General features: G+C 40.6%; 1 protein-coding gene and 4 non-coding genes across 5 annotated transcripts in view; all 5 read right to left on the reverse strand.

The window, feature by feature from the left end:
- The window catches only part of vstm2la (V-set and transmembrane domain containing 2 like a), a 68,520-nt gene that overhangs the window by 8,130 nt on the left and 38,052 nt on the right, over nt 1-22,338 (reverse strand). The window contains exons 2-3 of the mRNA XM_074682497.1: nt 2,842-3,011; nt 783-827 (exon numbers count right to left, since the gene is read on the reverse strand). Of these exons, the coding sequence (XP_074538598.1) occupies nt 783-827; nt 2,842-3,011 (215 nt within the window). The remainder of the gene's footprint in view (nt 1-782; nt 828-2,841; nt 3,012-22,338) is intronic.
- On the reverse strand, nt 4,318-4,390 carry trnar-ccu (transfer RNA arginine (anticodon CCU)). The gene has a single exon. It is a non-coding gene; the product is annotated as a tRNA-Arg (tRNA).
- trnar-ccu (transfer RNA arginine (anticodon CCU)) lies at nt 4,763-4,835 on the reverse strand. The gene has a single exon. It is a non-coding gene; the product is annotated as a tRNA-Arg (tRNA).
- On the reverse strand, nt 7,312-7,384 carry trnar-ccu (transfer RNA arginine (anticodon CCU)). The gene has a single exon. It is a non-coding gene; the product is annotated as a tRNA-Arg (tRNA).
- Nucleotides 7,757-7,829, reverse strand: trnar-ccu (transfer RNA arginine (anticodon CCU)). The gene has a single exon. It is a non-coding gene; the product is annotated as a tRNA-Arg (tRNA).

A 22,338-nucleotide genomic window follows, 5' to 3' on the forward strand; every position in this document is an offset into this window, starting at 1 on the left:
AACCATGTACCAGCAAAACCCCCTGAAAGTGAGAAAGGTTGAAAGTATTGGGATTAAAACTAGTTCTAATTTGTTTGAGATGCACACCGGGATGCACATACGGCAGTAGTTAGAGGGCTATTTTGGATTTTGGTTTACAGGAGCTTCAAGACTGCGGAAAGAGATTTAGCAAGAGGAGAGGGTTGTTGCAGAGATAATTAACAGTAATTTACATTCTGCTCGCTCCTGCAGTTAATTAGAGGGGAAAAGTTCATGTCTAAGCTTCAACATGGCGGTGCTGTCTTCCTCCCAGCATGTTGTGGGAAATGGTTCTCCTGGGTGAGGAACTCAAAGTCTCCATGGATACCGGAGATGATATAAAAGTTGTGCTGACTTCCCAGCCTGTCCCCATCACTGTTTATCACTTGAATTTGCTGTTGAAGTCATAAAGATGCAGGGGCGTTTATGAGAATCTGAAGATGATGCAGTACAGGCCGTGCCCCCTCGAGGAGGACACTTAACCACCCACCGGCTCTGCCGCTGCCTGCTCTTTGGCTGACACCGTGATTCTGCAAACGCATCAAGGATGAAGGGAACATGTTGATGTGTCGTCTGGAGCGCTCACTGCTGTGAGTGAAAATCTGATCCTTGTGTGTAATACAGCATAAGTACAACATCTGCGGATCATCCGGAACAAAAAGTGTGGATGTAATCATGAGGGGTTCGTGCTTCAATTTTGTCACACAACACCGAGGCAAACATAAGGCTTCTTTCTGGGAATGACAGCAGTGTGATTAACTCACGCTTATCTTTGTAGCATCCTTTGGCATCTCCTCCTCAGGAGCCACCTGGAAAACAAACAAAAATTCAAGAATTCACTCTTAATATTTTTTCCAATTAAATGTAAGCTCACCTGTCTGAAAAAGGGAAATATGAATAACAATACTCTGTGGCTGCAGACATATAATAGCATTGATTTCTGACCACTCTAGATTAACATTTTACCAGGAAAATGGTGTAAACTGTTTTTCTCCTTGTTTGATTATTACTGTCCCCAAGGATCCCAAAACTCATTAATGCACTTAGAAGTTAGAAATAAAAGTCTAACAGAGCAGTGTGTAAGATCTGGAGGCAACAGGCAACAACATTCATTTCAATAAGATTGTAACCAATTCAGAGTGGTGATCAGTCCAGGGTGTACCCTGCCTCTCGCCCAATGACAGCTGGGACAGGCTCCAGCCACCCACCACCCTGAACAGGATAAGTGGTTCAAAAAATGAATGAATGAATGAAACCAACTCAAACCATAAATACTAACAATTTAGTTTCTGTTTGGCTGTACTGTAGTAAGCGTTGGGTGTGTCTGTTCTGGGCTACCATAGAGACCTTGGAACAAGGTAGGTATGTTCGACAAGCTCTTTCTTATTGTCAGGTCATAAAATTCATTGTTTTTTAAGGTGATCACGCACAAACAAAAACATACTAATGAAAAAATTTCCCAAGTAGGCATCCTAACTTGAAACAAACCATTTCTGCAGCTCTTTATTGAAGTACTTTGAAATTTAAAGTTTCTACCCAGTGTGAAATTGGAGGACAAGAAGCTGAACAAGAAGTTTTTAACTTTTGTGAGTTTAAAAAAAAAAAAAAGTTTTGAGGTGTGCGCAGAGGTTACAAAATATAGTTCCTTGCCCAGTCAAGTGTTAAAGTATGTTATCGCAACGAGGCAACATCCAGTTTAGAAAAATGCAGCCTCTGTAAAAGTGCTAAAAGTTGCTGTTCATTGAGAATCCGCTTGAGGCTGGCTGCAGAAAGACCGGAAACCATGTACACACTAAGGCAAAAAAAACATGGATTTCTACAACACTAAAACAATATTTTCTGCCCTGTTCAAAAAACAGCTTACACACAAAGCGGTAATTTTGCTATCAGCACACACTGTGCTGATAGCAGTTAAGAAGACATTTGGATCACAGGTTTGTTCAATTAGAAACACAGCTCAGTTCATGGACAGATGGGCGTTCTAAAGCTGTTATAAAAGAAGCTCAAAGCCTGTGTCATATCCAATATTCCCCTCCAAGATCAGATTCATTTCTCTAAATTAGGATCAGATGGGTGAAGTAGCTGAGACTTTGTCCGTTAACAATTTGTGGTTACCACAGATGTTGTAGTCCATTTAGTCCAAACTTAAATGAGATTGTTTGCTACATAGATTTTAAATCTACCTCATTGAATCATAGAATTATTGTATTATTACCTCCGCAAAGAGGTTATGTCTTTGGGAGAGCTGATCTGTTTGTTTGTCTGTGAACAACATAACTCAAAAAGTAACGAACAAATCTGGATGAAATTTTCAGGAAAACTTCAAAATTAGATAAGGACTAATATGTAGGTGATCCAGATCACTGTCTGGATCCAGGATTTTTTTTTTTTAAGGACTCTTTATCATCGTTAGATAGGACCGTTTTCACCATATGTGTATTTACTTGAAACATTCTGGATACTAAGATCCAGAATATGAAATATGTTCTGGGTCATCATAATTTTCAACACTGTCAGGTAACAAATTATCGTACAAACCTGCAACTAACACCAAATTGTAGCAGACAGTCTACTGAAAGGGAGTATAACATTAAAGTAGGACTAAAGTGTTGGTGGCAATCACAAAATGCTTGGCAGAGGTCTGCTCTCTCTGAGTGCTTTTCTAGTTCGATCATTGCATTGATGGCCAAAAACATTTGATATCATTTGGAGTTACACAGTTTATTTAAGCTACAGGTAAAAAAAATGTTTTGTATAAAAATGATCAGAGCCTCATTAAAAACTTCACATGAAAAAAAATTCCAATGTGTTATATAAACTCACCTCATTGGTTGTCCAGGGCTGTCTGTCGGTCCAGTCCGCATGGTTCCTTATGTACCACCACTGGATCTCCAGTGAATATGAGGGTGTTCCTGCCCCTCTGAAAGAGCACGCCATCTCCACATCCTGTCCTCTCTGAGCCGTCATATCATGAGGCACCTCTGTGAACATGGCTGTAGAGATACAGAGAAAGAGAGTGTTGATAAATGTCAAGGACTAACTTGCCTGTTTGAGCTTGGCCCAGACGTTTAGGGATGACCTTAGCCCTTTGAGCACACAGCCAGATCCTCTTTGATTGAGTTGTGTTAAGATGTCAGAAGTATTCTTGCAAGGGGTGTGTCTTGTCGGTCCCCACAATTTTAATCAAACTGTCTCAGCTTAAACCGTAGTGGACTTAACATAAACACAACCTGTATGAAAAACACTTGTCTACACTTCAGATAATTTTCTGATTGCAGATTTTGTCGAAAGGAGTCCTTGAATGCACCTTCAGTTTGAGCCTTTTTAGAGGAGGATGCACACAGGATGCAGCCTTGTAAGTGGGACATAGCTGGTCTGACAGTTGTGTTTCTCTATCTCAGTAGACTGACAGGCAGCTCATCAGGCACAGAAAGGCTCAAGCTGGAAAGTAAACGTCAGTTATCATTTTGAAGACACTGTTATTCAATTTGTCCTTCTGTACGACAAGCATACAAAGTGTTTTGGCAACTCGTTAATGACGTGCTTTGATTGGCGCTCTCTGCAGAACCAGAAAATCCCCATGCAAAAATTGTAAAAGAGAATATTCTCCTCTTTAATGACATCATACTGCAACACAACAAGTAGCTTTGAGTCAGATGAGCGATTATTATTGGCCTGCTTGATTTGCACAACTCCAGTGAGACAGGAGTATTGCTCTTTGTTGTGCCTCAAACAGTTGCCCCTCTCTTTTTATCTTTTTCTCTGTTGATGCATTATGACAGACGGGGGTCCAACCTGATTTATGAGGAAGCATAGAAAACTTGGATCAGGGGCCCAGCACACTTGGAAATCACCCTCAATGGGACTCGAACGGACAATCCCTGGCTTGGGAGGTGTCTTGTCCATTAGGCCACCAGTGTTTGCATAGACCCTTTTTTGGCAGTGGACTTGAGACAAGCTCATGAGTGTATTTGGGCAGTAACAGTTTACCCGATCAGGGTTGGCTTGCACCAAGATGCTTCTCAGGCCCACTGTACGCTTTTTTGTAGGCATAAAAAGGGGGCACCCTGCTGAAGCTTGTTGGGCTTGTAAAACAGCAGTATCTGGCTTTGTGTGTTAAAAAGAAAGCTCCAAAGCAGAGGAAAGCCTCCTTGCTAGTCAGGGTTCCATGTGTCTGGAGGTGAGGCTACCTAAAGTATTGCATCCTGTAAAACATAATGCTAGCAGAGGATGGTTTCGATCCATCGACCTCTGGGTTATGGGCCCAGCACGCTTCCGCTGCGCCACTCTGCTGCAAATCACCCCAGATGGGACTCGAACCCACAATCCCTGGCTTAGGAGGCCAGTGCCTTATCCATTAGGCCACTGGGGCTTACATAGGCCCTATCTTGGCACATAGTCCACGTTCCACAAGACAACAGAACATGCAGAGAAAAACACCAGTGTGTGTCAGAGAATGTATGACAAGCCTATACTACACCAGGAGCCAGCCTGCTGATCCATGCAGATTTGTGAGTGTCCGATACTGCAAGTGACCTCCCTAGCAGATGTAAGGTTGGTTGATCTATGGTACTCTGAGTAGGAGTGCTTGTCTGGGGGTAACATGCAGTATAGGGGGCTTTATGTGTGCTACGAGTCTGACATGGTCTTTATACGAAAAGTGTGCTAGCAGAGGATGCTTTCGATCCATTGACCTCTGGGTTATGGGCCCAGCACACTTCTGCTGCACCACTCTGCTGCAAATCACCCCAGATGGGACTCGAACCCACAATCCCTGGCTTAGGAGGCCAGTGCCTTATCCATTAGGCCACTGGGGCTTGCATGGGGCTAATGTCAACACACTAGTGGAATTCCAAACAAAACAACACAGGAAAAAAATGTATGGTTGTGGGTCAAATAACATGAGACAGACTAATGGGAGTAATAGGCAATAGTTACCTTTAGTTACCTTGCTCAAACAGTCTGGCACACAAAGGAGTGGCAGCCTTCCATAAGCTGTTGGGCCTTTTCTACACGTGTTGCCAACTTGCTCAGTTGTCTGGAATAATGTGCATGCTAAAGGCGAGAAAGCCTCCAAGCAGATTTAAGGCACATTGCTGGCAGGAGCTCTGTTTAGGCCAGGCATGGGCAAACTACGGCCCGGGGGCCACATGCGGCCCATTAAACGTTTTAATCTGGCCCGCCGAACTTGAAAAAATTAATTGAATAAACCTTGTTAATGTTTTATTTCCCCTGCAATTCTGATGTTTCCCACTAGATGGCGCACTGTAGATACATTGGCTTTGTTGAGGTGAAGCGTAGGCCTATTACTCCACGTTTGCGCTTTACCCTCTGACCTATCAGCTCTTCTGTAAAGATGAACGGACCTAAGAAAAGGAAAGTGGACAAAGAATGTCGAGTGTTCAATAAGGAGTGGAGAACTAAATATTTTTGTTACCGTTTTGGTTTTAAAACAGAAAAACAAAAAAATTAAGTCCGTTTTTTTGTTTTTTTGATTTTGTTTTGTAACAGAATAACGAAAGAACGAACCATACACAGATTAAAAATCCCATTATAATTCCATTCTCTCATATTCTAATTTTAATTTCAAAACAAAATCAAACAGCGAAAAATAGACCGTTGTTTGTTTTTGGATTTTTGATTTGAAAACGAAAAATTGAATAACAAGTCGTTATCTGTTTTCCGATTTTGGATTCTAAAACGGGTATGGAATGAACGAATAATACCCTGATAGTTTCCAAAGCACTCCATCCATGTGTTTCTGGTCCAGCCCCTTTGTCAAATGTTAGAACCCATTGTGGCCCACGAATCAAAACGTTTGCCCACCCCTGGTTTAGGCAGTGCTTTTTGGAGGTTATAGCCCCGTTTCCACCAAGCCATCCAGTACGGATCAGTACAGTTTGGTACAGGTTGGATCAGTTGAGCATGATCCTGTTTGTGTTTCCACAGCTAACCGTGCCCCTCTTGGTAGGCGGTGTGCAAGCTGTATGACAATAGCCCATGTCAGCTACATAATAGTGTGACACCATAGTGACATTACACAGTGTACCCCGCTAACAAATCCAACAAAGAAGAAAAACGCAACATAGTAAACACAGAGCAATCATGGATGACATCCAGCAATTTGTCTTCTTTGTGATTGCCATGTGGCTCTTTGTTACAAAGCTCAATCAAGCTTTGTTTCAGAGAAGACTATGTGTTACAAGGAGAAATACAGCAACTGCCGTCGCACAGCAAGTGACTATTCTTTCAACCAGTCAAAAGACTGGAGTGTTTCTGGGGTCAGATTGGTATGTCTGGCACCCTGACGGAAGGGTACCAAAAAGTGGAATGGTATGGTTTAGAATTTTGGGGACCTGACCTGGTTTTACTCATTAGAAATGACACAAAATGCATAAAACAAAACCTTACATTTAAAATATTTTTTATGATCGATAAAGTATAAAACCACAATGTACATTCACATGTAATAAAAAAGAGTAAAGCAAAAGTGTACATTTACAAATGTTAAACCTGTGCGAGGGACAATCATCCTCTTCACCTGCAATGACTCTTGTTATTTGTGAAGATATGAAGAATTCACCAAATCATCCTCTATGACATCCCAAAGAGAGGCCCAATTTGTTGGCCACACTTTGAAGGGCTTGTGAGGGCTGAGTGAGGACACAGCCTTACTCTGCAAAGGAAAACCATGCTAGCATAGGATGATTTCAAGCCACCTCTGGGTTATGGGCTTCCGCTGCGCAACTCTGCTGCTTGACTCAAGCCCTCAATCTTCGGCTTGGGAGGTCAGTGCCTTATCCATTAGGCCACTGGGGGGCTGCAGGGGGCCCATCATCGGCACATTGTGCCACTTCTGCAGCAGCAACAATGCAGGAAGGCAGACAGGTGGTTTTTGTGTCAGTGGACTGTGAGGTTTTTGTAGCAGTTTAAATGACCTTTTGTGAGCTCCTTTCACCAGGTTTCTCTGGCAGGAGCTAGATAAAGGCAAATAGAAAGAGTGGCACCGTGCCATTTGTTGTTTGGCCCTGGGGCTGGGACCTGCCTACATAGCCTTCTGGGTTTGTGCCTCTTCCACAAGCAAGAGGGCCCTTGTTGGATGTAGGGTTCACTGCAGGAGAGAGCTCCCTTGAGGTAGAGGACATATGGCGGTTGTGGTTGGAGTAGGGGACTTGAAACACAGCTAGTCCACCAAAATGCATAGCAAAACCATGCTAGCAGAGGATGGTTTCGATCCATCGACCTCTGGGTTATGGGCCCAGCACGCTTCCGCTGCGCCACTCTGCTGCAAATCACCCCAGATGGGACTCGAACCCACAGTCCCTGGCTTAGGAGGCCAGTGCCTTATCCATTAGGCCACTGGGGCTTACACAGGCCCTATCTTGGCACATAGTCCACGTTCCACAAGACAACAGAACATGCAGAGAAAAACACCAGTGTGTGTCAGAGAATGTATGACAAGCCTATACTACACCAGGAGCCAGCCTGCTGATCTGTGCAGATTTGTGAGTGTCCGATACTGCAAGTGACCTCCCTAGCAGATGTAAGGTTGGTTGATCTATGGTACTCTGAGTAGGAGTGCTTGTCTGGGGGTAACATGCGGTATAGGGGGCTTTATGTGTGCTACGAGTCTGACATGGTCTTTATACGAAAAGTGTGCTAGCAGAGGATGCTTTCGATCCATTGACCTCTGGGTTATGGGCTCAGCACACTTCTGCTGCACCACTCTGCTGCAAATCACCCCAGATGGGACTCGAACCCACAATCCCTGGCTTAGGAGGCCAGTGCCTTATCCATTAGGCCACTGGGGCTTGGTACAGAGCAAGCTAGGTTGTGTAAAAGAACATGACAATGTATCATGGGGCAATTGTGGCAACAACAAACACCTCATGAGCACACAAAAGACCGGTACCCTGCAGTACTTTTTTTTTTTTTTTTTGCCTTTGATCCCTATCCAAAAAGTACAGCTCAGTGGCTCTGTTCAAACCTGTCAGCCATGGCTAATCCAGTGGGGCCAGCCCTATGTTCCCACAGCCCTATGTTCCTATATTTTTTCTTTCCAAGGACAATTAGGCTCCATGTCCAACAGCCCACAAATCATCACAATCACTATAATTGCAAGAAAAATTATAACAAAGGCTGATCAAAAAGAGGTTTGGCTGGAGCAAAGGTATCAACATCGAACCCTTGTATGCTGTACCCTAAGTGGGACAAACAAAACCAGGTTTTGGACACCAATTCAGAAATGTTGGAACATGGAGCTGCGGGAACTTAGGCACGCTCCCAATCCCTGGCCAGTCTGACCTTGTTGAAAACCACTTCTATCTACCTATTGTTGATAGCGATTAAGAGTTTGAAAACCAGCTACAATCAGCATCACATAATTTCCTGGTTAAAAGATTTTTCAAGCAGGAGAGTGGCACATCATAGGGGTCTGGGTGTTTATTACTGAAAAGCCATTTCTTCCACTTACTTTGTTTTTACAGTTTGCCATTAATCACCAATTTTTTCAGGTCATTCAGTTAATAAAAACATGTCGAACCTGCACCAGTTAAGCAGCTGATTTTTATCCCGGCTCATAGATTAACCTCAGCTGTGCACACACTGAGGCAGCACTAAAGATCTGTGTTGTGGAACAAGTGAGCAGAACAAGCCTCCAGTCATACATCCCTTTTGTACATTGATCAAATCGGCTTGTATTTTTCATTTGTGAAACCTGAAACGCACAAACTATTGATTTGACATTACACAGCTGAAGCCGGTAACAATGCCCACAGCCCCTCTTTGGCTGGTAATATTCAAAGCTGGGACATAAAAACTGCTGTGTAAGAGACAGAGCCTCTGAAGATGCTCTCAGCGATAATAATCTGTCTTTTTCTACTTAGCTTAGAAGTCCACAATAAAAAATCCATTTATAATCCTGAAACAATGTCAACACATTTAGAGATCACAGAACAATGTGATAATCACCACCAGCAGTAAATTATTATGTAGTAAAGATAACTCAGTGGTAGCAATACAAAATGCACAAGACCGTTGTTTATCCGAGTCAATTCATATTGCAGCCTGGGTGAAAATGCTAATTCTGATTGGTTTTAGCGTATCACAAATTCACAAACTCCTCAGGTGTTTGGTTAAACTGTCTGTCTCTTGCTCTGAACCCGTGTTCTGGTTATGTAAAAGCCTGTAATGACTGTGGGTTACCAAGCAACAAGGATGCTTTTTCAGTCTCAGGTAACAAGATATTCAATACATGTCAAATTTGGTGTCTAAGATACATTTTAATCTTTCTCTGTTTTTGACCAAAGATTTAGGCTGAGTATCACACCAGCGAGATGGATACGCCCATAAAGACTGCAGATAGCTTTTTTTTTAGCCTGTCACTTGGCCAAAGCTTTACCATGGACATCTGCTGTCATGATCCCACCAACACCAACACATACTGAATGCTACTTTATGTGATTTAACTTCCCCCCCATTGTGCCTTAAAAGCTGCAGCTTTCCTTGGCCAACACAGAAACATAACAGTGGTATTCTAAAATACAGATGAGTCTGGTTTCTGAAGAGTCATCGTAGAGACAACTGTTGGCAGTTGAAGTGGAAATGATGACTCCTTTAACACTGGGTCAGCCTTGAAACCCATGTGGAGTTAAGGCAGACCCCTCTGGCCACCGGATGAACAAAGTCAGAGGGATTTGAGCCAATAGCACTGAAATACACCTTACATGTCTGCATATCAATATGCTACTGTCTTTTAAACATACAGCTGTCTTCTGTTTATGCATTGAAGATAAGATAAGATATACCTTTATTAGTCCCACAGGGGGAATAATAACTATATTTGCACCACAGTTTTGGGTATATCTATAAGACAGGAGTAAAAAAATTCAGATTATTGTACACTGGAGAGGTTTTTGTTGTACAGTGACAGCTGCAGGAAGGAAGGACCTGCGATACCCTCTGAAGGGTTGCATCATGTAACCCTTCAACCTCCACATCATCACCCTCACTTAACAGCTTCACCAGACATCTTCAACAATCTCACCCTCAACACTCAGTCCTCCCAGTTTTGATCAGCTCCATTATTTCATCAGACATCATCTGACATCTCCACCACCATGGATGGATGGATGGATGGATATGCCTGGGGAGACATCCTTCGATTGTGTTACCTCCATGTGTAGTTCATAGCATCAAAGTGACTGTGAAAATAATTCATTTATCAAATGATATTTGTATTTTTCATTTTGAATAAAGTCTTCAATTCATAAACTATTTTACCCCAATTTGAACCACATCATGCCTTCCTGTCGGTTATAACTAATATTTGTGTCATCTCTCCAAGTTGACATACTGATTCTTAATATGCATCTATAAGTACGCTGCCTTTACATAATGTAAATTATATTAGTGCATATAGTTTTAACATTAAAATAAAGACAAGCATGAGTAACTTCAACAGATTACCTTTTAAAGTGTAATCATCTCCCTCACAGTTTATTTTTGAGTTCCAGCGATTCAAAAGCACAGCCTTTCCAATGCTCTGTCTGTCAGTAATAGTCATCTCTAACCCACACAGTGTCATAATTGAGGCTATAAAAGGCCTGTTCACCCTGAGGAATCATCATTATCCCCAAGATAAACAGTGGATTGCTCAGTTTCTTTTTTTAGGGGCAGTTGCTTCAAATTGCCATGCAATATAATCTACAGTCAGTAGCAAATGCCACGAAAAAGGATATTTGAGATGGAAAGAGAAATTAATATGAGAGAAATAAAGTCCTCAAGATTGGTAAAAAGAGATTTTGTTTGTGCAATAAGTGAGGGAATAAGTCAACAACAAAGATTGAATTAATGAGCGGGTCAGTGTTTATGAGAGCCAGGCTCTGTGTCTGGGAGACGCTCATATATTGAAGAATAAAGGGATTGATATGAGACAGTGCGTGTGTGTGTTTCTGTGTGTGTGTGTGTGACAGAGAGGGTGTGCGTGGTAGCGATAGCTGTGGGCGGACACTGCGGCGATGCCTTGTATCGTTTATTTGTTTGAGAAATGAAACGTGGTAATTACAACTGTGATAGAGGAAGCAGGAGATGTTTCCTCCAGTCTGTACGTTCAGCTGAGGCCTTATTTTCACAGACAGCAAAGAAATATATCCTTTGAAATGATACCTTTTGTTTTACAGCATCGTGGATTTAGAATAAATATTCCATACACAAATTGTTTTATGAAACCCCAGAATCCTAAAGCTTAAAAAACAACATGTAATTAAAGCAGTGTGTGTACTACAGTTTGGTTTAATGAGAAGAGCAAACTAGAGATAATGAATGAACACTCTGTCGGTACATTGGTTGTTTAACCAATACATTTAAAGCTCTGATAATCAAAAGGAAATTGTTTTGTGCAATAAGAAGTTTCTTTTTCTTCACAATGAAAAAAAAAATTAACTGCTTGCAGCCCGAGGTATCACACACGCGCATGGCCCGAATATGTCATCGTGAAGAAACTGTTTACATGAAGCGCGATCTCATCAGAGTCAGCACAAAGAGACACAGACAACACTGCTACAACTTTAGAAACTTTTAGACTTATGTTAAGCCGTTTTGGCCCGAAACAGCCCTATAACACCCCGCTTTGTTTAAAACGATTGTCGAGAGATGTGCTCGATCATACGTCATGGATCACACGCGCTGTCCGCGTGCTTGTGCTTGTGTATGAAGTAAACTGTGCTGAAGCCCACCTCTCTGAAGCATGCCAAAGCAGGGAAGTGAAACGTGCTCAAGCACGGCATGGTTGCGTCACACTGGCAATTTGCTTGTGCTTTAGTGCTGAAGCGTGCTTAAGCACAGCACAGTTTGCCAGTGTGACCAAGTCCTCAGGCGCAAAAAAAACCAAAACAACAACAAAAACCTATGAGTGTTAATGTGTTATTATGTACAACACTTGATAAACTATTTTTCAAGCATCTACAAGTGTTTGATAATGATGTTTCATTGGGAGGTCTAGATAGAACAAACCCATCTTTACCATAAGTAACACCTCATTATGACTCAACAGTTGTGAACCTTTTTAAGATCATGGAGTCTTTAAATATTTCCACTCACAGTGTGTTAATTCTTCTAATTTTTCCAAAGATTTTTCACAAAAAATGTGGACTTTTTACCTCTTGATCTGCAATTATATCTGGAATTGTTTTGTTGCCTGGGTTTCAGAGATTGTTTCTGTGTCGCAGTACATATACTAAAAAAAAAACAAAAACATGGATGTCATGTTGCTTAGCTCAAAGAGAGGTCACCACAAAAACTGGTGACCGGCTGCAGTATATATAAAAAAAAATTTGTATCCCCACCCATCCTGTGATCAAACTTTGAAAAAATAAACTTGAAGAAATGTTTCTCTTATCCATATACTGTGGTGATACTGAGATACTATTGGACTGTGCTGTAATCAAGTCCTCTTTTTGTATAAAAGTTTATTCGTCACTCGTTATTTGGGGGGATTTTTGCAACAAAACTGTACAGTGGGAAAAGGTAGAGCCACACTGTTCATTCTATATACAGTCAAGAGTCTACAGTAACAGTAGCGTCACCCATGGCATGCTACATCAAAAATTCTTAAGGTTAATACCTCAATTAAGCCCCATGCTTGAAGCCACACTTTTTGTGGAGTGGACTGTTTTTAATAAAAAAATACAGACACTTGGATTTGACAGCAGACAGAGTAAAAGACTGTGGAATTGAACCCCTCATAAAAAATGAAAAAGGTCTATTTATACAAGTGGGAACTAAGGAATGTGCATAAAAAAAAACTCTTGACATCAACATTAAACGGTGTGAAATGTGATCTGTAAACATGAGAATAAAGATTTGATCTTCTTCAGACCTTGAAATTAACGTTCTTCCGCACAGGGTTAGACTCAAGGGTTTCATGTTTGTTGCAGACTGACAGATGATATTGTGAATGATGTTGAAACTTGATGTTCTTTTCTTCGCAAGATAAATTAATCATTATTTTTGCTCAGTTGTTCCCCGAACGAGCCATCCCTGATTGGAGGCCATGACATAATTTACCCTTTTTCATCCTCTGCCGCAGCATTTGAAACCACTTCACAGCACACAAGATGAATATTAACACACACTTGCATCTACTTCCTGTATTTGTTGCAAAAAATAGATGCTGCAAGCTGTGTGATTCTGCAGCCAGCGGCATCAGCCTCTGAATGTCAATGCTGCTCAGTTTGCGAGATGGCTGGTGCTGCATTGGGTGCATACTGTACCCTCAAGAGGCTTTCAGCTCCTTGAAATGGCTTCATAACAGCAGAGAAAGTGGCTGCAGCAGAGTGTGGCTCTACAGCTATTATAATGGTAATTAGGCTGATGTATGTGCATCCTCTTCCACGCTCTGAGAAAGAGAAGGGTATATATTACTGTGCTGTCCAATTTCACTTCTTCTAAATAGAATTGTATCATTATTACAACCCTAATTTAGTTAATATCCAGTAATGGATGGTTTTACTACGTGAAAATGTAAATATAGTTGTTTTTGCTGCTGTAGACAGTAACATCCATCGTGTTCGTGTCTCTCTTAAGTCTGCTTAATGGCTCAAAGGAAAATTGGACAGTAGCATCAGCTTTTGAATCTCAATGCTGTTCATTATGTGATGCACAGTGGTTACATTATGTGGCTGCACATTTGAAGATTGAATGCTAGTGGTGCCAGAAGATTGATTTTTAAAATGTCTTTATAGCACCTGGAGCCCATTTAAAGCTCCAGTCACTATAGAAAAGCTCAGGCAGGAGAAACGACCCACGTGGGAATCATTCTGTATGATATAGGAAAGAAACATATCTATAAAGGATTTTACTTTCTGCATGCTCCTCTCTGCTGGGAGGTCAGAGGTCAGGCTCAGCAAGAACAGCAAGCATGGAGCTGGAGGGAGTTTAATCTTTTTCAAGGACTTTTCAAGAGGACGCAATCAAATCTGCACCAACACATGTAGGGGATGAGTTTTCTAAGCATTTCTGTGAAGTAACACAAAATCATTATTCCTTTAAGCTTGAAAATAAAGCTCTGAAATCATTCATGGAAAACAAAAACGTAAATCCTTATGTTTTAAGTTTATAGTTTTCTCTTAACAGTTTATTGCAGTAAAGAAAAGTATTTGATGAATGATCATACATGGGTTTGCAGTCTTTGTCCTAAGGGTTAAAGCAGTTTTGTAAATAGTTTATCACAAAGGAAGCAAAACAGTAAAGGTAAATTACTCTTGAGAGGAAAGGATAGTTATCCTCTACTAAAGCTAAAAATAGACTTTAAGGGTCTAAAAGTTTTAGTCTACAGGTACTCATGCATAAAGGTCTTGACTGTCTGACCCCAAATATTGATTAATTAATTATGACTAAAAAATGAGTCCCTCCGATCCAACATTTTTTAACACTTTATCAGCCTTCTTGCAGGAAAAAATAACATTAAAGGGGCTGTGAGGAGTCATTTTCTGATCTTGAAAAAGTCTAGATGTATGCCTGATTGTAATCTACACAGATTATCAGCGCCAATATTACAGGTTAAAAATTATTCTAAAACGCTACTTCTTAGCTTCCCGATCAGGTTGAGCATTACAGGACTGATTTACAACACATTTAAGTCTCTATGGCAACACCATGCAAGCTGATTAAGTATAGAAGTGAGAAGAGAGATCCGTGTATTTCTCTGCTGAAAACCATTTCTGTGATTAATTTTGTAGTGATGGTGGACACAGGAGCCTAACTGTCAGACAGAAAAAGGACAAAGGAGCAGAAGAAAGATAAATGGGAGAGAGATACAGCCCGAGCCAAAGGCTAACGAGGGGCTAAGCTCTTGGTGATAATGTTGATTCCAACCCACAGTCAGCAGTTATTCTGCAGTGGTCTGTTCAAACTTGAGAGTCTATCAATAAAATGAAGAGTGAGGTTACGTTAGCTCTGATTGGTAGATGACTGGCAGGACATAACCAGGATTTACTAACGTTACATATTACAGTCATGTCTTAGCACCGGGCTGCCAGCTGCACTAAACATACATGGATACATCACATTAGCCTACAGATACATCGGAGCACTGGGCTGTCGATAGTGCTACAAATAGCCGGCTACTACAGCGTTTGCTTGATGTCTACGTAACTGTACTAATAAATACCTTACCTCAGCATACTGTATCCAGTAAAAAGTTGTCTTGAACAAAGAAACTTTGTTTTGATCAAATCTCCATTTGGTTCCAAAACAAACACTGGCCTCACTGGAAGTAATTAACGACAGTGTGCGGAGACTCTGGGCCACAAGGTGGCGAGGGAGTGCAATTAAAACAGATCTTCCTCAAAGCCTCTTTAAACTGACATTTTTACTCATTATCAAGTTAAAAAAAAATTAATTGACTGAAAACGTTTATTTTGAAGAATGTAAAGAAAATAATAAGCAAGACAAAACTCATCAAACAGAAGTTGGAACATCGTAACTTTGCAACTTTGCAAACAATGCAAGATATATTTGTCATATATCACACGCAGCAAAACGTTTCCACTGATAGATGTAAGGGACTTTTAATCAACTATTTTTCTTCTCAGAGCTTCACATTTTATACACATTTAACATAAAATAGACAAAGTCACAACTTTTGACATTGAGACTATAATCTTTTCTACTTTTAGTTTACTCTCAAGACCAGCCCGAAACAGTCACTGATGTTTTTACCACAGTGTCAACAGGCAGGGGTAAAACATGTCTTTTAAAAACACTGGTACAACCAGGTAATTTCTGGTGTTTTTCTTACTTTTGAAAATAAATGACCATTGTCATAGAGCTTTGACCAATCAGAATCAAGTATTCAACACAGTGAGGTAATGAGTAAATATGTCTGATGATGTTGTCATTAGGTGCCACACTATGCCTAAAGGTTAGTTTTAATAATTTACAAATATCACAGAAGAGAGAACAAGACGACCTTCACCAAAGTGTTGATTAATGCAGTAAAGGACTAATGCACAGAAATATCAGCTGTGTACTCCTGCCGCTGAATGTGTGCACACTGTCTTCCATGTGTCGGATGATTTAAAGTATTCATAAGCAGAATCTGATGTCATATGTTCTCAGTGCTGTGTGTATGTTCTGATGTCCTGATATATGTGAGCATTTCTGTAAGTGCATGAAGTGAGCCACTAAATATTCTGGGTTCATCCCTGCAGGTGTTTGTGTGTTTTCCTGCAAAGACATGCACACAAGCACTTGTGGATATGTGTGTATGTGCGGACCTTCACCACCCTTGGCTCTGCCAGCTCCTCCACTTGCACTCAGTTTCCTGCTGTTTTGGCCCAAATCCCAGCAGCCGTCCTGCCTCCCCGCCGCGCAGGTCAAACACTGTTTTCCCTCTTAATCAAATGAAAAAGGTTAAAAGGAGAACACGGCTTCCGGAGCCAGAGGGTTCAGCCAGAACACCAAGGACGAGTCATTTTTTGCTGTCGTCCAACACAACAAAGGTGCCACCTCTGCTAAAGGAATAATCACCACATCAACACATCGACTATCTCATTCTCACAGAAACACATCGGGTGCACAGAGTTCAGGATAGCACCGATGTGTCTGAGTACAAAGCAGGTGAGGTGCTCTTTAAGTAACAAACAGGATCCTAAAAGAGACGCTGAGATCACAAGGAGGTTCATTTTATCTGTAAGACTTCAAACGAAACCTGAACAAAGCACCAATGAAGTTCTTCACCTTTCAATCATTAAGCGTGCTTCTAGCAGAACTAACACTATTTAAGGTGTTTGGCTAAGTGCAGATTTTATTGATCAATTATTTTTAAGACTGAAACACACAGTAAAACAGATAACAGAACAGTTTTATAAGCTGAGATCATTTGTTTCCCTTGAACTTGCTAAACATTACATAAACCCTCTCCTCTCCATCATAACAAAAGTCTCCAGTAAAATCAGAAATCTTTCAGCCCCCTGACTCCAGTCTTTCCTCTCCATCACGATCAGGAAGAAAACAGGCTGATGAGACTGGATTCTCTTCCAGCAGAAGCCTTGTTTTGCTCTGAAGGACCACATCAGTTGTCTGGCTCAGAGCTCCAGCTTGGAACAATAAGAAATTCAGGACTCGAGCCGAGGCTATTTCTGTCCTCTGTCTGTGCTCTGCATGAGAAGAAGAGTTTAATCAAACTCGGCTGAAACAGCTTCAAGTCAGAACTTTAAAGGTGGAAAACACTGAGGATAAAATCTCCCTCAGTAATGATCGCGGTTGTTTTGATAACACAAAGACGACTTGAACAACCATCCAACGGCATGCAGAGATGGTCTCTTTGTCTCTCTATCTTTTGTTTTACACTCAACATGTTGGTTTAAGAAACAATTATTCTGCCTCTGTTTTTTTTTTTAATTTTACTTCTACCATATTTTCTGCTGCAGCAACAACTCAAACTCCTACATCTGTAAAAATGTCAGCTTATCTTACATCTCTCATTTTAATAAGCAATCAACATTGACTGGATGTCCAGATACAAACACTTCTGCTGCATGAATACACATGGGGCACATATTAACAGGCCTATTAATGTTGCATGAACAACACAGAGAAACAATTACCTTTGTGGCATTTAGAGGCTGCTTGGGGGAATGTAAAGCGAGTTAGACAATGAGTTTGTGAAGGAGCTGGTAACATAACGGTGACATCCAGATCGTGAACAACATTAACAATCTGGAGATAGACAGATACTCTTGGGCCAATAACACAAAACTCCTCTTTTCCTGCAGCCTACAGACTCAACCTATGCAGCAGCACAAGGTTTACACTGAGTCATCACCTGCTCTTCAGATTCCTGGAGGGAAGACTGGCAGGGTAAAAATGTGCTAGAAGAACAGGCGTCCAACAGTGTCAGTGAATCTTTCCAGAGAAATGTATTCACTGGTTAAATTTAACTTCTAAACTTTTTTTTTTACCTTTTGAAACTTTTTTCAAACTTTTAAAGTTTCTGGGAAAACATAAATCATTTACAATGTTTTAAACCAGATGTTCATCAAACTTAAGTGACGTCTATAAATGTAACAACTGTGTTTTACTAACACCCTTTTCTCTGAGACTATGATTCTCCTCATAATAGAAATTATAAATGAGAGACAGCTGATCACAAAAAAATAATTCTACTCCGATAATTAACATGGCCTAGCTTCATAGTTAGTAAATCAGAAAACTTTCAGGCACTAAATTCAGAAGTGATACTCTGTTGTGTTAAAGCTATAGTCTACAATTTGGAAGCTTGGTAATTATTAATAACACTGTTTATGAGGTGGTTATGGTCCGATCTACGCAATAGAAAAGCAAAAAGAATGAAAAAAATCAATTAAGTACATCAGCTGTAAAACGGCATAATAATTGACCAATCCAAACCGCCGTCCCCCTCATTACGGGTTAGTGCGTGAGTCCATCCAATCCCCTGTCTCCCTTGCTCCGCACCGTCCTGTCAATGCTCCTGCCTCGTCCTTCCCCACTACCCCTCTCACGTCAGCTAGCTGCTCAGCTACTGAATTATTAGCGATACAGGTGTCAACGGAGACTGAATATTGGAGAAATGTACAACCTGTGGAAAAAGCTGCAGAGGGATTTGGGACTGAAATATTCAACTGAGACAGACAAATTTCTGTTTAACAGGTAATTACTTTGTTTACTACAGTGGATAAAGGTAAAGCCTCGCCCACAGTTGGCTCTGCCCTGATCAGCTGGCAGTGGCAACACCAGACCTGCTTCACCAGCTAATTTATGGTTTTGATCATGCTGGTCCAATTAAAAAAAACTACCACCGTTTGTTACAAGGGGGATGACTGTTGTGTTTGTTACATTTTCTTCTTGCTCTGTTGTAGGGGGCATGTTGTTAGGAGGAGAGGTAGGGTGATGCGAGCTGGGGGACGGGATCTTGGAACACGGAGGGGAGGGTGAGTGAGGTGGGGGCAGGCTGCGTTTTCCAAATGTGTCTTGTCAGCCAAACTGGGTTTCAGATTGTGGACCATAGCTTTAATTGTATGACAGTTGTGCTGAATAGGCCTATTTTCTATATTTCTTTATTTCAAACATCTTTTGAATATTCCGCTCATCACATCCTGAAACAGTGATGTCGGTTGTTAAAATCCAACATGCAGCAGCATCTAATCAGTGAGCGATAGTTTTACAGGCATACCTGTCAGTTACAAGACTCCTGCAAAGACTGCTCTTGTACAGTCGTGTCTATTTTCCTCAGATTTTGTTTCACTCACCTCAATCCTTTCTATATGCAGCCAGTCAAGGATTTGGGACACTCATCAGCACCACAGGTCCATATCTACTTTAGTTTAGACCAGGACCAAGAAAACATCATGATCCAGCACTAATCAACCCTAGGAAGCTTCTAGGCAACCATTTGGTACCCATCTGATGATGGGTGAATCGTTTGAGCACATATTGACCCTGCAAAGCCTTAACCATCAAAAAATTGCTAGAATTATTTTATTTATTTTTTGAACTGAGATGTTTATTTATTATCCCTTAAAACACAATCTACAAAAGAAAAAAGAAAAAAAAAACATATTGTCATATTATTTTGTTTTTGATAAATCTTTTGTATCACACTGGATAAATTGGGCAGTTCTGGCAACTTTTTTTGTCAACTTCATAGTAAATATGCATTCTTTTAATGCAGAAAATACTTATTTGGAAAAATGAAAAACAATTAAGATGTTTTTCTTTTTGCAGCTTTTTTGAAAAAGTTAAAAGAAAATAGTGTGTGGGTGATTTCATGAGGGCTGCTATCTTTAAAAGGGACAAAATGCAACTTCAGCTGCCTGTGGAATGATAATCCACATGGGGGTAGAATATATTCTTTTATATTTCTTAACAAGTTTTTAAGGAAACTATTTGTCATGTTGATGAGACAAAGTTCTTTGAAACTCATGTATCATATATGACACATTTGGTAATACAGAGTTAATTTTGAATCTTTAGCCCTGATATAAATGAAGGCTTTTAGAGAGATACTCCTCTGAGTGTGTATGATCTTTTAAAGATCACGCTCAGGAAAAATCTACATAGATACTTGGCTTACTGTTCATAGTCAAGTCTACACATCATTTTACAGCTTTACACTTATGAACTTGTCTAAAACTGAAAGCAAAAAGCTACTAAATGTATCCTACAGTTGAAGGATAACTCACATGGTGCTGCTTAAGCCACAAACTGAACTTAAGTCTGAATAAACTCCATCAAACTCCCCGCAGATTAAGACACACAATTAAAATTTTGGACACATTTGACCCGTGTCTCTACCGTGACAAATCCATCTTCCTCCTGTACTGTACTCTGCCGTCTCTCTGCGTCTCTCTTTACTCATTTCCATGCAGACTTGCCAGGCAGCTCCTCAGAAATAATTAGCGCCTAACGAGTCTCTCACACGGCCTCATAACAAGCTTCACGCTCTAATAATGAGCCTCTGCACAGCTCTGTGGTAAACAGCTGCCACCAGTTACACAGAGAACGTGCCGGAAGCCTTAAGCCCGAGCAAATGCAAAGACGAACCCGAATCCAACAGATTGTTTTGTCTCTTTAGTACATGTTTGAGCTTTTTTCAACATTCGCTAATGAGAAAGCACAAATGACTCCAACGCAGTGCGGCACAGTAGGAGTTTGCCGTGCCTATTGCTTATTCATAAGTCTACAACACTTCTCAACTTTAATATGCAGTCCAAACAACACAATGAAATAATGTATTTCCACTGAATAATACATGTAAAATAGTTGGGAGGCAGGAGAGAGGAGGGAGGCAGTTTGAAACAGTATGAAAAGCAGAACCTTGTGGAAAGAAACCACATCTTGTTTTTTATTTATTTCACTTTCCTCTTACACTTGTGGAGCTGTATTTAGATCCTCCCCATCCCGCTATTTGTCATGAACTTAACATGGCTTCCCAAACAGTGAACATAATCTAAGAAGATCAAGACGACTCACTCGGTAAATAAAGAAAATCTTCTCTCATTTTTGAAGGATTAGCCTTTTTCAGTGATTCTGTGCCGAAACATGGCTGACACAGCGATCTAAGAAGCACATCAATCATCTTAAACCTCTTTCAGTACGTACAACCCCCCCAGAAGGTCTAATGACTCTGGATTCACTCTGAGTATCAGTGTTTTATCAAAAAGCAGCCTTCAGATGTAATTGAACAGGACATGCATGCATCATGGTGAGGTGTGTAATGATTTTTACAAGCCTGGCTGGAAATGCCCCATGGAAGTGTGCATGTGTGTGTGTGTGTGTGTGTGTGTGTGTGTGTGTGTGTGTGTGTGTGTGTGTGTGTGTGTGTGTGTGTGTGTGTGTGTGTGTGTGTGTGTGTGGTGGGGGGATGGCTGGTCTGTACAGCAGCTAACCAGCCGTAAAACAGTGATGGATGACGCGAGGGTTTGAACAGCTATGTGTAAATGCAGATGTGTTTACTACAGGTGTGAAAAAATATATATGCTGCAATATATCGCGATACTTTGATCTGTGATAAAATATCAATATTTCAACTCTTACTATCAATTTTTTGTTAAAATAAAAATTCATATTTTAGGTGAGTTGGAAGTACAATATGTCCACACCTTCCACACCTCCACTGCAATTAGAATTTGCTGTATCTGACGCCTGATTCGTTGACTTTGTAGCACATTTGTAACGCTGTCACAATACTGCACTGAAGAGCTACTCTGCTGTATGTTGCCCATAAACTGTATAATCAGTTTATCCTCAAAGTATATTCAAAATGTTTTATTCCTAAACTTGATGATGTGGGTTTTGATGCTGTAAACATCAATGTTTTTCTCTATTCTTGGGTCAGTTTAAAATCATTTTAAGTTTAATTTTTACAGTGAAGTAGACTGATAAAGTAATAATCATGGTCATGTTGTCTGCAATATTAGATTTTTTATGAGTAACATTGGTTACACCAAGTGACATTTATCAGTTTCACCAACTGACCATGTCTTTCTACCAACATTTCTGTTACAACATGAGTTTAATGTCACAGTAGTTTAAGTGACAAACTTGACACACTTTATATTTTCAAGTTAAGTGTCTGTATGAAACACTGCATCTTAATATCATTATTTAAAACACAATAAAGTAGAAAATCTGTTTTCAGTCAAACAGTTAACTGGGTAGAAAATTGCAATACATCACAATATTTATCGTATCATGACCCAAATATCTACATGCGTATTGTATCCTGAGGTTCTTGCTGATTCTCACCCCTGTTTACGATTCCTTTCTTGGTGTTAGAGTTTGTAAGGGAACACTTCA

The sequence above is a fragment of the Halichoeres trimaculatus genome, unplaced genomic scaffold (genome assembly GCF_033239565.1).
Source record: "Halichoeres trimaculatus isolate MK-OKI-2021-1 unplaced genomic scaffold, fHalTri1.1 fHalTri1_scaffold_11, whole genome shotgun sequence".
In the NCBI taxonomy this organism is placed as follows: domain Eukaryota; kingdom Metazoa; phylum Chordata; class Actinopteri; order Labriformes; family Labridae; genus Halichoeres; species Halichoeres trimaculatus.